Source organism: Aulonocara sp. 'chitande type north' Nkhata Bay, linkage group LG15 (assembly GCF_057382095.1).
Source record: "Aulonocara sp. 'chitande type north' Nkhata Bay isolate Kocher_YH1m ecotype deep benthic linkage group LG15, A_spYH_male_GT1.1, whole genome shotgun sequence".
Lineage (NCBI taxonomy): Eukaryota > Metazoa > Chordata > Actinopteri > Cichliformes > Cichlidae > Aulonocara > Aulonocara sp. 'chitande type north' Nkhata Bay.
The window spans coordinates 13,146,826-13,162,838 of record NC_141358.1 but is presented as its reverse complement, the minus strand read 5'-3'; the positions used below and the strand labels follow the sequence as shown (position 1 = coordinate 13,162,838).

The 16,013-nt window shown below is 41.4% G+C and overlaps 1 protein-coding gene and 1 long non-coding RNA gene across 2 annotated transcripts in view; one reads left to right on the top strand and one right to left on the bottom strand.

Moving 5' to 3' along the window:
* The window catches only part of foxo3b (forkhead box O3b), a 42,279-nt gene extending 27,693 nt beyond the window's left edge, over positions 1–14,586 (top strand). The window contains exons 3-4 of the mRNA XM_086264278.1: positions 8,656–10,120; positions 11,377–14,586. Coding sequence (XP_086120404.1) covers positions 8,656–10,101 — 1,446 coding nt within the window. The 3' untranslated portion in view covers positions 10,102–10,120; positions 11,377–14,586. The remainder of the gene's footprint in view (positions 1–8,655; positions 10,121–11,376) is intronic.
* Positions 1–16,013, bottom strand: part of LOC147312712 (uncharacterized) — a 78,850-nt gene that overhangs the window by 37,073 nt on the left and 25,764 nt on the right. The gene's annotated exons all lie outside the window — the stretch shown is intronic.

Here is a 16,013-nt window from a genome sequence, read left to right as displayed (position 1 = left end):
CAGCTTTGCACTCAGACTCTCTCTTGCAAGCCTGTTTCTCCTTCTGTGTCTGAAGAAGTCATCTTTGTCTTAGTTGTGTGTGTGTGTGTGTGTGTGTGTGTGTGTGTGTGTGTGTGTGTGTGTGTGTGTGTGTGTGTGTGGGTGTGTATTTGCATGCGCGTGTGTGTGCGTATATGTTCTTGGCAGGCGCACTTGCTCTGTAGCTTTAGGACGCCGTGTCCTGGAACTCGGGTTGATAAAACCCAGCAGGGATGTCCTGTGTTGTCCCAGAGCAAAGACTACACACGCTGTTCTGAGCTATAATGAACAACATGTTGGTTAATGTACAGCTACATATGTCTCGCAAACTCATGTTTCTTTGTGTGCTGATGTCAGAAATAAGATTTTTTTATTGCTTCTTCCGGGATGTATCCCTGACCCCACCAGTTGCTCTGTGTTTGTGTGTACGCGCTCGTTTGTGTGCCCCAGTACTGATAAAAACACACTGACCCAGTGAAGCCTAGGCAAGGTAACATGACTAACCATTACGTTTGCATGATCTACACTGATTGGTCGTTTGAAGTGGGATGGGTGAGCCAACTCCCCCCGACTCAGGCAAAGTGATTGGAGGAAATGTCAGAGTAAACAAGGAGCTCTTTGAGCATGGGGCCTTACACATTATTCAGTTAAAAAAAGACAGAAAAGAGAGCGAAGGAGTCGAATCGGAAGCGGTGAGAAAGAGAGAGAGGTTAATATTACATTAGTAAGGCATTTGTGATGTCAGTAGCTTCTTATCTATCTTTAATCGGGTCACAATTGTGGAAAACAGCATTTGTGCATTTTTGTTGCTCCCGTTTACATTGTGATATGTGAATCAGGTTTTAAAGTTGTTTTAAAGATGTAAGTTTTTTTGTCAAAATTAAATTTTTTACCTTAAATGACACTTAAGTTTTGTTTGTGTGTGCCTTAGTTAACCGAATTAACAAACTGTACAAAGGAACTAGAAGCACATTGAGGATCCTACCAGTAAGCACCAGATCCCTCTTCAGCACACACACACATAAAGGAAACTTAAACACACACACAAACTCGGAGAGACACCCAGCCTCTGGCCAGGAAACGCACATATGATTGAAGAGAATGGAATGTTCTGTCTGAGGTCCAGAGCTCAGGGCAGCTGGAACCTGGGCCGAGTGTATGTGTGTGTGTTTATGTGAGCGTGTGTGTGTTTGTGAAGGGTCACAGTATAAATAATCGTCCCCTCTCGGGGAGTGTTAGCACAGACCAGCAGGGCAGTTTATTTATAATCCGCCATCTACGTGTCAAAGACCTGCGTGTCGTCTTCACCTCTGTCTGACGTTACCTGGCTACGCTTTCAGTGCTCTCTGCCACATCTTACACACTCAGATTAGCTGTTCATGCGAGAATGTGTGTTTTATATATATGTTTGCACAAATGACTTTTTTTTTTTTTTACACATGACTCTCCTCAATTCGTCCAAGTTGTTACATAACATCACATGACCCAGAACCAGAAGGATGGATAGTAGTGAGTTCTACATTACATTATCTTGCACTCCTCAAAAGCCAAATTCCATCCATCCATCCATTTTTTGCCCTTTTTCTGGCTTTCCCCGTGCACCTCTTCCAGTTCTTCCAAGGGAACACTGTCCAGCCAAGTTATGCAGTCTCACCACGTGTCCTGGATCTGCCCTACAGTCTACTCATGCTCAAAACTCCTACCATTCAGAAGGAGTCTTGCTAGAATGCCCTCAAGATGCTGCTTGTATCTGAGATTTCTTTTGGGGGTTTTTTTTGGTTGCGATACAAAGCTAATGGCTGTAGTTGAGAGTAGGAATGCAGATCAACTTCTGATGCCACAACAGTCTGTCCGTCCTCCCCCTCCACTCTCCTGTCACTAATGAACCGTAGCCTCAAACCTGGAGGTACTAATTCTCATTCCCACCACAGTCACCTGCGAACCACCCCGGTGCGAGCTGGCGATCACTGCTTGATGAACCCAAAAGAACCACATCATCTGCAAAAAAGCAGAGATGTGATCCCAAGGCCACCAAAGTGGAAAGCCTCCACTGCTTGGCTAGGCTTAGAAAGTTTTTCCATAAAAGTTGTGAACAGGATAGGTGTCAAAGGATAGCCCTGGTGGAGTCCAGCAGCCATGAGGTTCGACTCAGACTTGCTGCAAAGCACTTTTGAGTAAGTGACTTCTTAAAGTCTGCACTGGCATCCACTTTTACTGCAAATTTTGCACAACAAAGTAAAGTGCCAGTAAATGCACCACTCTGCAAATACAGCTTGCTAACAAGCTGCAATTTTAAATAATAGAAACCCAGTAAATTCATGCAGTAAGAATGAATAGGATCGTTATAGAAAGGTTAGTGTAAATCATAAGCATAGCAGAATTGTAAGAGAACAGAGGAATCATAAAAACTATGACGTTCAGAGTTATCATATCTAAGACCTCTTTGTCCCTTGCGTTTGCCTCAGAAACATTTTATGGTCATATCTGTTGTACATTTGCCAGCAAGCTGTCTACCACCTGTTTGCACAAATGTAATCTTATTTGCACTCTGTAAAGACGCCAAACTTCAGGGGAAGCCAAGACGTATTATAAGCTTGTCCATATATCACTCCTTGATCTTAAATAGTAGCTAAATTTGTGATAGTTGTACACTTGACCCTGCAGCAGTCTCTGTTGACACTGGTGTCAGATCAGTGCTGGTTTACATAATGGCTGATAAAGTTGTATTTGTCTAGGGCTCTCGAAAACATGCACAGTGTACCAGTTGATGGTTAAGTACACCATAGGTGTGAGGCTCAGGTCACGCAGTTTGTCCAATCAGGGAGGTGGAAGCAGGACAAAAGGGGTGGAGTTGTAAGATGTATGGGGTGAAAAGTGCAACCTCAAAGCACCTTTGACTCAGTGCTCTCTAATGACTCCATGACATTATAACCTCATGACACAACTCTTTCCTGCACACATGAAAAGCTGCGCCCTCCTTGCCCCCTCACACCTTTTTCACCTTCACATGAACACTCTCTTGTGTCCACACTTCTCTCAAACGAACACAGAGTACAAGGCAAAGTGAAACTGACCCAGTTCATACATTGGAGTTTAAATATGTACTGTAGCTGGGTGATGAAATACACTTGCAACACCACGTAGACCCTCCCTTTTCTGTACTGCCTGGCTACATAAAGCACATTCACTCCACCAATCACCACTGCTACTGCAAGAACCAATTACAAAGCGCTCCCAGGATCGTTTGAACCAATCAGAGAAATCTGCTTTTAAATGACTTTTCGGTCGTTTCTTTCTTTGCATTTTAAACACGACATTTTGCCTATACATCAGTCTAAATTTCCCGAGTGCACTTACAATCCCCTTGTTTGTTTAAAAACTTCATTGTGCCTATAACACACCTGCACCTCCGGCAAATCAGTTTTGCATAAATGCAAAAATACTCTATGCATTCACTGACACACCTTCAAAAATTTGAGGATTGAGCGAAAGCAGGGAGGGAGATTCCTAGCGTGGTTGCTGACAGTGATTAATTGTTCCCACATGTTGCTGACAGACAAAAAGGCCTATGTGTTCCTAAGTTTTAGCTGCAGCTGGTGCACACACACACACACACACACACACACACACACACACACACCCGGCTGGGGCCTGTCTCACCAAGCAAATTCAACTTTATCTGGCTACTCTGAGTTAGTTGGCTTTTAAACCTGGATAACCGGTCTGCCAAACAGTTGATAGCTGAACCTGCATTATCTAGGTGAGCAGAGGTGAGTCAGAGAAAACATCATTAGAAAGAGCACTTTATTTTAAATATCAAATCAGATGTTGGTGCAATCTGTGTCTGTTATCAGTTTCATTGGCAAAAATGAAATGATTAAAGCTTCTCGAGCCACACTTATGCCTGTCTAAATATAAAGCTATGGCTAACTTGGAGGTTTGTTTAGCTCAGGAGTGTTTAAATTGCTAGGATGGCTCTTTGTGAGGCTAACAAAATCTGCAAGCACAACTGAATCACAATTATAATTCAAGTTTTTGTCGTCGCTGCCAACGTTCCACTCTTTGTGCCGTGTAAAGATAATCATACTCTGGCTGTCACGTCCTATTTAACCAACAGGTATGAGAGTAATACGGATGCTAAAGTAACTCTCAACAATGCTAAACTGTCAAACTACATCTTTGAAGAAGTATTTTTTTTCTTTTCAAGAAATGAAAAGCAAGGTTGAGTTAAAAAAAAAAATCAATTTGTCTGCCTTTGTAACAGGGCCCTCCTGTTAAACTTCAAGTCTCAGAAATTAAAGCTCACCTGAGAGAGAAATAAGAGGAGGTCTGAAGAAAGAAAGAATTTAAAAAGAAAAAAGTCCCAAAAGTTACCTGGATAGTATCAGCAGTTTCATTTTTGTTGCTGTTTGTAGGTGTGTATGTGCGTTATTTAGCTGCCGTGGCTGCATAGTAGGAGCTATGATTCAGAGCTGCTGTCTCAGCGAGCTGTTTTTATTAATGGGCTTCGGGAATACCCCAAAGGAGCTACAGCAGTATGTATACAGTACTCAGCTCACACTGTGAGTTTACCATGTTCACACATAAATTCTTAACGTGCAAATTTGCAGCAAATGAAACAACTTTAATAGTTTGGGGGTGGTAACCATCAGGCACATTTAAAAATAAATCAATAAAAGGAAGTCGCCTCAAAGTAAGAGAATAGTTCCAAGAAAGAGCTGTAATGATATTATCACGTTTTTGAAATCTACTCTCAGGCTACATTAAGTCTTTTGACATAGATTCAACAAGGTGCTGGAAACATTCCTCAGAGATTTTGGTCCATATTTACATGATAGCGTCACACAGTCATTTCAGATATGTAGGCTGCACATCCATGATGTCAATCCCACGTCACACCTGACAGGAACAAGACATTTTTTGCATTTTCTCTTTTTCAGGCCATTTTCTGTAAACCCTAGACATGATTGTGTGGGAAAATCCCAGCATATGATTGGCTAATTCGATATTTGCACTAACAATCAGTTGAACTGATGTACTTAAAGAAGTGGCCAGTGAGTGCATGTCAGTAATGACGGGAAATTTAAGCTTAAGATGGGCAGGAGGAGGTGGGTTTTAAATTTAAGCTCCAGGACTTTGGATTGGGCTCACCATATGTGTCTTAAGAGTTTTTCTTATGTTTTATATTGAGTTTAATGAACTCATGGAAATTTCAACGATATGCTGGGTGTGTCATTAAATGCAGTAGAAGAATCACAGGAGACAGAAATGAGATGTTGTGGTTTGCACGACAGGCTAAATGTCTGCAAGAAATGCAAAGTAAAAAATGTTTTAAACGGTTAAAAGGTCAGGCCACCAAAATCATAAAACAACATACTTTCCATGTACTAAACCGCAGGCAGTGCTGCATCTATGCACAGTTCGGATTGTGGTGCTCAAGGCAAATTTAAAAAAAAAAAAACACGGAAAACTGTGTCTAGGAAATCCTTGAAATCTCCAGAATAAAAGTGGTGATCAGTGCAGTTTGTGAGGAAGAGTATGTGGGAGGGCTTGCTTCTACTAGTTTATCACACATTGTACTGACAGCATGCACATTATTCATTCTTTCATCTTGTAATCATCATGTTCTTATCCTCCCTTTCACATGGATCCAAATTTTCTCGTCCATGCTGTGGTTGCAGATGCCCTGCTTGCTTTTATCACTTGCCCGTCACACAAAGTTATGAAATATCACACTTGACATTTGAAGGAAACGAGCAATGGCACAAAAAAAGAGATGCATTAAACAAGTGGCTTTCGAGGGAGAAGGACTGATGAAGTATCGGGCGCTGGCAGGTGAATGTTTACACCAGCTGGATAAAGAAACTCTGTTTTTTAAGAAATTCTCCTATTATTCATCCCGCCAAAGTTTTTATTTTTCCTTTACAAAGCCGATCCCCTGCCATTATTTATAACTTCTTGGCAGATGGAAACATTTATGTACGTGTGTGTTCTGTAATAAAGCAGCAATACGTCATGCCTCGAGAGATGCCGGCAGAGGATAAACACTGGTCTCTCTAGTATTTATTCCCCTCTTACCTCACTGCAGAATACACGGTGCACAATTGAGAAATATGTTCGCACCATCATTCATGATTCTATGCAATGCATAGCAAGGGTCGGAAGAAGCATATGCTCCAACAGAAACAAGTTTTTGCATAACAGTTGCAAACCATTTAAGCGCGTTTTCATATAACTATCACAACCGCACCCATAGTACACGCTCAAATATGCATACACTCACACAGGGTCATGGGTTCAGTTTGGCCCCAGAGATCTTTCTCTGCCAACGCAGCATTCAGAAATGTAACTTAAACCCATTCTCTCTCCTCTCTGACTGAACTGCCTTTGACCAGAATAACAGTCCTGACCAAATTGCCTGTAAACTGTTGCCTGGTAAAGACGGTGCTGCTTCGTGGAAAACAATATTGTGATTCCCACAAAAACAAGAAGATGTTGGTTCTCGCTGATTTGAACCCAGAAGTCTGTTCCGTCTTTATGAGTAAAAATATACATAAGAGGTAAAAGGAGAGGGGAAAATTGCGTGCATGTTGTGGATGGCGGTTGGGTTGTTTATATGGGAGGATATAGCATAGCCCCAGAGTCCCACAGGGCCCATAAGAGCTATGTGTTTGTGAAACAACAGAAACTGCGGAAGAAGGAGGGGATGTGGAAAAAGAAGGAGACTGAGGCAAAATAATTAATTCAGCAAAGCCTGCAATAAATTGAGAAGACGGGGAAAGTGTAATTAATGCTAGAGGCAAGGTTATAAACATATAAGTTAGTGATCCAGAACAGAATTATTTTTCATTAAAATGCATGTTTTTTTTAAGACTCCTAATGGTGTTACTGTGAGTTGAAATTTGAGACTATGGCTGTGTGTACACATTGTTATCCTGTCATAAAAAGATCCATGAAATGATGTCCTGTTATGTAACCAGATGGCGGTGTGTGTGTTGTGTGGGAGCATGTGTGCGATGGCCGGAAAGGGGGGGTGGATGTCCAGATGGATAAGAACATGTTTGTAATTTAGGGATCAAGTTTGAGTTTCAAGTCTTAAATTACTGCTTTTACACAATGCAATCCTCAGTTTAAGCTGCATTATTTAATTATTGAAAAGAGTACTGAAGTGAACAGACTTCTCTAAAGTAAAAAAGGCATGTGAATCTTTGCTATTGTGCAAATGGAAACTCATAATGACACACATGAATAAAACTTGCAAGACCTCTTGTTTAAACAGTATCCCAGTTTTATCAAGCTGTGTTATCTGTTACTGGCCTTTGACTCTTATCTTGTGGTTTAACTATAACCCAAGCCATTGCATCCAAAAGAAGCCAATCTGACTCTCTCAGTCTTTTGTGTTCTGAAACTACTAGAAATATCAGATAGTCACCTCAGTATCACCTGTTCTTAGTTTGGCTAACATAATCATTCTGACACTTCTACACTTCTAACATGAAGTTTAATAAGTACACCACTTTTACCATGCACAATTTTCAAGGTTATGGACAGATAACAGGCTGAAGTTACACATGAACTCCAGGAGGATCAGATCTACACAAGCAGTGAAGTTGCCTTTTGTCCTATGTGGCACATGACAACATTACGGTGATGGGAGATGCATGAAAAAAGATGTGCAGAAGGACCCATGATGGCATGGGTCCTTCTGCATATTACTGGCTCTATTTATAAAAAAGGATGGGTTGTACACGACACAGACTTTGTACTGTTAAGCTGGTAGGGTAAAGAGTGTTTAATGTTAGATGCAACTGAGTTTGACATTTGCGTTTCTGGGTAATGTCTAGAAAACCTCTGGGCTGCAGTGCACGTGTGAAAGTAGCTCGACAATGATTGCTAGTGTGGTGAAAGTCTCTGCACAATGTGAAGCACGAACAAATGTACGCCTGCTAACTATTAATGCTAACATAGTCAGCACCAAGACAACAAGCATTTCAACAGGGTTGTTATGTAGTCATTTGGGCCTTTAATGCGCGCGTACGTCTCTGTGTCGTGAATGAAACTCTTGATCACTGGCAGGGACTGTCATGTGAAAAAGTTGCCCCACAGTGGGCCTTTTGGCCTCTCACAAGAAAAGAGCTCAGAGCTGATCAATACACACCAGCCAAGACAAACAGTCACACGCAAACACACATGATCTGACATATAGAGGCTCTTTGTATGTGTCATTCATTATTGAGGAGGCTTGATTTTTAGAACACTGTCTCTCTCTTTTCTCTTTTATGCCCACAACACAAAAGCTACAGCGGGAACAATGCAGACATCAGTGCTAAGTGGTGCACAATGTTAATGTGAGCCTGTCTATATTTAGTGGATCAACAATTGAAACAATAGGCTTTTGCTGTTTGTACGTCTAGTCACTGAGAAGAACTGTTTACGTGACTGCAGAATGAGCGTTCGTGGGTGGTTTATGGATCAGTGTTGTTGAACTTAATGAGAGGTTTTCATTGAATATTGCACTGGCAAAAAGAAGAATGGATACAAATCCATACTGGTGACAGGCATAGTTTGAGTAATTGTCGCAAAAAGTATTTTCCACACAGCACTCAGCTGAGTCTTCTTCTCTGTTTTGTGTTACAGAATTCCATCCGACACAACTTATCCCTCCACAGTCGTTTCATCCGCGTCCAAAATGAGGGAACAGGAAAGAGTTCTTGGTGGATGATCAATCCAGAAGGAGGAAAGGGTGGTAAGGCTCCACGGCGCCGGGCAGTCTCCATGGACAACAGCAACAAGTACACCAAGTCCGCCCGCGGCCGTGCTGCCAAGAAGAAGGCAGCCCTGCAGGCTGCAGCTGCTGCAGCTGGTGAAGGTGGTGCGGACAGTCCTTCAGGTCTCTCTAAGTGGCCTGGAAGCCCGACCTCACGCAGCAGCGAGGAGCTGGATGCTTGGACAGACTTCCGCTCTCGCACAAACTCCAATGCCAGCACAGTGAGTGGCCGCCTCTCACCTATTCTGGCCAACCCCGAGCTAGACGAGGTGCCTGATGACGAGCCGCCTCTCTCGCCTATGCTCTACTCCAGTCCTGGCAGAACACTGTCTCCTGGGAACGCCAAGACGAATGGGAAGGCTGTGCCGACTGAGCTGCCCCGTTTGGCAGACCTGGCGGGTACAATGAATCTGAATGATGGACTCACAGATGACATAATGGATGAGTTCCTGGAGAACATCAGCATGGTGCCAACCACTTCCAGCCAGACTGCACCAAATGGTTCCTCAGGTTTCAGTTTTGGGTCCAAACCCAATGGGATAGCCTCACCTTCCTCCACTTCCTCTCCATCATCCAATTCTTCTTCTAATGGAAGTGCTAGCTACAGTAACTCCATCTTCGGCCCCCACACGGCAGGCTCCTCTCTGCGTTCGTCCCCCATGCAGACCATCCAGGAGAACAAGCAAACGTCCTTCTCCAGCATCAGCACGACCCGCTTTGGCACCCAGACACTGCAAGACTTGCTCAACTCTGACAGTCACAACCATAGTGATGTAATGATGACCCAGTCAGATCCATTGATGTCACAGGCCAGTGCAGCTGCCCTCGTTTCCCAGAACTCCCGCCGTGGCCTCATGCTCCGCAATGATCCTGTCATGACTTTTGGGACAACTGGAGGACTTCAAAGCAACCAACAAGAGATGCTGCGAAGTAACAACCACAATCACAGCTCTCTGAGGTCTATAAATGGAGGCTTGAACCTAGTGAATGAGGCTAACACTCTGGCTAATGCCAAACAGCAGCTCCTGCTCTCACCCCTGGGAGGAAATGGGTCTTCCTCCATGCAGATTGACACCTCAATCTTCCTGAGTGGGACAGTTAGCAGCAATGGAGGGAACTATCAGGATCGTTTCCCCACAGATCTGGACCTGGACATATTCAATGGCAGCCTGGAATGCGACATGGACTCCATCATCAGGAACGATCTTATGGATGCAGATGGCCTGGATTTTAACTTTGACTCTCTTGCCAACATGAATGGAGTCAGCAACTTCACAAACACCAAGCAGACCTCTCAGAGCTGGGTACCCGGCTGAGAGGGTGGGAGCAGAGCAGGTATGTAAATTGAAGTGTTGTTTGTTTTGAAGTATCTAATGGGGAATTTGATGTATGAGTTAATTAGTTTGTTTGTTTTTTTCCTGAAAAAAACTCTGTAAAATTTGGTCTAGTACACGTCATGCTCACAGTAGGGTTGTAGAGTTATTTGTGTCATGAATAGAGACAGCCTTAGACAAAAGCACTAAGATGATGTGATAATAACAGGAGTCAAGAAAGGACTTCACAGAACAAAATTACTGGGGTTTTTTCTTTATTGAACCACTTCGACCTTAATTGTTCTTCCTAAATCACATTGACACAATAAAAAAACTTCTCCAGCAGTTTTTTTCCTTACATGTTACATGTTTTTAATAAGGATGTGGACTGCATATACATTTTGGGGAAAAAATTATTTGACCCCCTGCTGAATTTGTAAGTTTGCTCACTTATAAAGAAATAAGCAGTGTCTATTTTAAAGGTTGTTTCAATTGATTGACAGAGAAAGAATATCACCCATAAAAGTTATAAATTGATCTACTTGTCATGAGTGAAATAAGTATTTGGTCTGTAAAAGATGAAAATAGCTACCATGATGTTGTGACATTGAAGATATTGTTTCGCAGCTTTGAATTGGGAATTTTGGCCATTATCATCAATTTTTTTAAAATCCTGTAGTCGTGAGTGAGGGTTGAATATGATCAAGAACCCAGTAAAGCTGCATAATCAAACAGTAGCAACTTGTCTACCACAAGAAAGACTTGCCCAGATACATTCCCTTCATTTGTTTCAATTTATTGTTACCATTTATGAAATGAACATCATGCTTAATTAAATATGACTGAGACCATAAATTCACCAGCAAAACGTTTACTGAGGTCTTAATTAGAGTGAGAAGAAGTAATTTTCCCATAAACTTCAATTGAGGATTCTCCAGTGATGTCATGATGTCATGTGCACACTGCTGAAGAAATGTCAGTCAACCACTGGTTTCTTGGGTTTCTAGGAAGTATGTGATGAGGACTTGATCAGGAATAATTCATATATTCAATAATTCATATTCAAATGCATGTATTATGAAACATATGCAGAAGTGGTAGCTTTAAGCACCTAACTTGCAGCTGCAAATAACCAGCAGTGAACAGAAATTTGTTGTTAATATGAGCCAGTGACATTTGCCAATCTACTTATTCAAAAATGTGACTTAAAACCTTGAGAAGGGAAAAGATTTTCATTCTTACGAACACAAAAAGATAATCATATCTTTTTCATTCCAGGTCTGACCTGTGTGGTGCAAGAGAAGATCAGACACACAACATCCTTTTTGCCAAACCTGCCATCAGCACAATGTAAAATAACCAACCCTGTGTTTACAGAAGAAGACTTCCTCTTGAGAGCTTTACCTTCGCTCCCACACTGGTGAACCATGAACGATCCTGCAGACTCGAGAGATGCTGCGCATGAGCCCTCAAAGCTTCTTGTGAAACGACAACAGCAAAAACGAAAGCTACATCTAACAATCACAAGAAACTCACAAATCTTAGAATTATGCAATTTTCCTTTGACGCCCAGTCTGCTGATATCAAAGAGACACTGCTTATCAAAAAGGGGTCTTCAGGTGGAAATTGAGGACTAAATGGCAAGCAAAGAATCGAAGGAGAGCATGGTGCAGTTTTTCCCACTGAAGTGTAAAGAGAAAAAAAAAACAAGACATGTTGTGGTGTAAATCAGATCCAGTGGTTTCCTGAGACGTGTAATACTGAAAAAGAAATTCCCACTGTTCTAAGTAATTTTAAATGTCATATGTTGTTGTTGTTGTTGTTGTTTTTTGAGTTCCTGTTTTATCATATTTGTTTCTTAATCAAAAATGTCTGTAGAGAAAGAGTCATTGTACTGGTGAAATGAAAAGGTGGAAATGGGAGTGTCGTACTCACTGAGTGGCCACTTATTCAGTCCATGTGTAGACAAACTGAAACGTTGCCCCAGATTGCGAAATCTCCAAAACCCCAGAAGTTTAAATTCCTCAATTTAACACAATGCACTTGCTGTTTTCTATATTATATGATGCATGACTTTGAAATAACAGCAGTATACTGAGGGTTATATTATGATTAGATGATTGCTACAGCTTTTGTTTTATCCTTGTATATATCAAAAGACTAGAGGAAGAAAACTTCTGGTACAGAATAGTGCAGGGCAGGTAAAAATTCAAGAGGGAAAAGATCTTGTATGTCTTCTCATTGCTTTCCTAACTTCTGGTGAGTTCTGTTGAGGTCATTTATCACAGCATTCGATGTAGCCAAAACAAAAACCTGTGTCCTAGGGTTGTGAACATTTCCACACCACAACAGGTGCTATATAAACAGTGTTGAATCCTGTCCTGCGAGGAAGCTGTGCATATTTTCTGTTCTTTTTTTTTTTCCTGTTTTTACCCAAAACCCACAGAAGCCTAGAGCTGCGGCCACTTGTAGCATGATAAGTTTGAGCAAAGGGAGAAGGTTGTTGTCTTTTTTTTTTCTTTTATAGGCTCATTCCTCTAGAAGCCATTTGTTTCTTGATTAAAACAATAAGCTATCTCTGTATATTGCCAAATTACTTGAAATAAACAGTAGGATATGCTGGCAGCCAAATGACAGCACACACATTTATGCACACACTTAAAATACACACACACACGGGGGAAAAAAAAAAAAAGCAAAAAATAGCAGGGATCCATGTTAAGCTCTGCTGGTTTCTTGTCGTGAGATTGTGGGGCTTGTTATGCATATACAGAATCACTCAGGGGGTGAGGAAGGAAGGCTTTCCATTTAAGAAACGTCAAGCCACAGTCGAGTAGTATTTTAACGTTTCTTGGGGGGGAAACATATTTTCTTTGTGTTTCTGAACTTGTAACCTGTGAACTTTTGGCCACCAGGATGAAGAATTAGAAGGACGATAAATGTCAGGATTATTACTTCACACAGTCTGTTGTTTTTTGGTTTTGTTGTCATAGCTTTTTTCTCCTCTTGTTTGACTCTTGACACACACACACACACACACACACAGATCCCCTCGTGGACACGCCTGGTGCTCCTGCAGGTGACTTCCTGTATCTCCTAAATACATGTTAACGTGTGTACGTGTTTATTGATGGAGTTTTATTTCAACTGAATTAATCTCACGAGGGTTTGTAGCTCCTCGCGGTGCATACAGAACAGCCGACTGTATGCATGTATGTATTTATGCATTATGAACCGTGTGAAATGCATATTTACTCGCTGTATGTCCTTATATGCTCATGTAGTACTTGACCCTTGGGGTTTGTCATACCTCTGAATTTGAAGAAATAGCAAATACATCATGCGCCGGGTAGGGAGGGAAAACTGTTACCAGCAATTTTAATTGTTGAACCAGATTTTGGAAATGGTGGAAGGCACCATTGTTGTAGCATTTGGAGACCCCTTCTCCATTTGGGGGCAGTGACATGAAGTGTATTCCCTGTCATGTATATCAGTGTACAGATTCGTGTATATCTCTTTGAAGCTAAGGAAGGAAGGAGGAGTGGGTGTGCATGGTTGGCTAGAATGGTCTGTTGTACTAACTGAGGTTTAGCGCATGAGCTAGCTGGACCTTTCTCAACCTGAGAGGAACACTGTGTTTTTAGTGCTAAAACACTCTGTTCCTTTTTAAAAAATAAAAAAATAAAAAAGTAATAATCAGGGCTTAAAGAGGAGCACTTGCACCATCCTCCGATATTATTATTATTATTATTACAAACCCATTACACTGACGTAGTGAAAATGTCAGCAAGCTGGAATTACCAACACCTTGCTACATCTAAAATTTCCAGAACACTATCTGTCTTTTCTGTTGTCAGGGGGACTCCTGAGCCATCACCTGAACTGTTAAGCATTTGAATTCATCTACACTGTCTGTACTTAAAATTACTTACTCCTGTGAAGACGACAGGCAAAGTGAAATCCGGGGAACGCAGTCATCTTTGAAAAGAGCTCTTATCAATTTGGGAAATATCAAATCTAAAAGGCGTTCCTAACATTATGTGCACTCGGCTCGGTGTAAAAATGCATCGACTCTTTGGGAGGGTAGTTTTCTCGTAGTCATAGCTGAGCAGGCCTTTCACAAAACCACTGCTTCATTCAGGCACAGATGACCTCCTCTCATGCTCGACACACACGCGCAGAACAAAATATGCTGGTTTAAAGCTGAGAAAAGCAAAAATAGACACATACCACTAGAAACCTTAATCACCTCTTGGACATTTTCTTTATATTATCTTCTTATGAGTCCTTCCATCCTTGTTAAGAAGCCCAGGCCAGCTCCCTTTCATACACACTCTGAACTTTTCCCTTTGAACTTTTGCTCTTTATTAATCTTGCTTATTCTCAACTTAATGTTAGTGGGTATTTTCCTGTGTATTACATTTTGAATTTTGAAGTTTGTATAAGAAATAGTGCGCATGTAAATAAAGCTTGGTGAGGCTCCACACACTCTCTGTGTCCTTGTCTTCACTTAATTTTCAGAAGAGAAGATTAGAAGTTCATATATTTCACAAGTGATGTGCAGAAGAAGATTTTCTATTGACAGTTCATATTGCCCAGTAGGAATTTTCAGCACAGGAAGGAAAGCGCTATAGCTCTTGCTTTGCTCGCCTTGCACACGCTGTATATTCACAAGTGTGTGTTTGTGTGCTGGAGCACGAGTGCATGAACAAATTTGACCGTGCACTCCCTCCAGAACATAAATCTCTTCCTCGTGTCAGTCTGGGTGGATCAAAACAGCTCCATGTTGTACTCCAGTTCTTGGAAGTAATCTTGCACAATGTTTTGTGTGAGGCCGAATAAAATGAGAGCAGACGTACAGCAGCTCACTGATACCTGACACTGGGACGGGTACTTTTCCTCTGTTGTTGTGTAACATACAGAGTGGGAGAAGAGGAACAGTCAGAAACAGAGTGTAGCATGCCTTCACGCAACACTAACACAGATATCAATCCCCAGTGACAGATCTGACCTCTTCTTGTTTTCTCTCAGATGGGCAAAAAGCCCTGACTCCCACAAATCATGGGACGTGCACAATCATATCATCTGCATTTTAACTGATAAGTTCAGGTGTGCACAAGTGTAAAGTAAGTAAGTGACTAAGATTTCCTTTCAAGATAAAGATCACAAAGTGCGTCAGAACAAAAGATCATAAAGACAATGGTTAAACAAACGCTGTTTTTGTGGCTTCAAAGCTGACAGTAATCTCATCCATAAAACTATGGGGTTATTGGGGAACCTTCTAAGGGAGGCTTGGGCTTCTGAGTTGATTAATTCCAATCAGTTAAAGTGACGATCTCTTACAAGAAGACTTGAATGCACTTAGGAAATAAGATCCAATTATCACGATAGCATTACCATAGGCAGGGCATCTAAATGTCCTGTTGCCTCATTTTTCCAGAGAGGAATGCAGTGACTTGTGCAGCAATACGATGCATAATAGATTTAACATTTCCAAGTCATTAAAGACACTTATTTGTAACTTCAACCTTTGCATTCATCCCACAACTGCTACTGTAATGAGGCGATCTGCACGTCACTGGAAAGCTGAAAAAAACTCCCCATCAGTAAAGCACACCACTGTTAACTGAAATTGCTAAACGTGTAAACACTTTCACATAAATGCGTCACATCAATTCAGTTAAACATTAATATTATAACTTTCCACTTGTCATATAGGCAATCTGGAGAATTTCGCAATCTAAGATGAAGTTAATATTCTATGATTATAGTTAAAAATTCATACATTAGATTGCTGAGGTTGATTTTTCAGTGTCTTTAAATGTAGCTTAGTAATTCTCCATCAATGTGTTTCCGTAATTCTTTGACATTTAGCATTAAGATCGTCTTTAGGAACTTCTATTTAAGATATATGC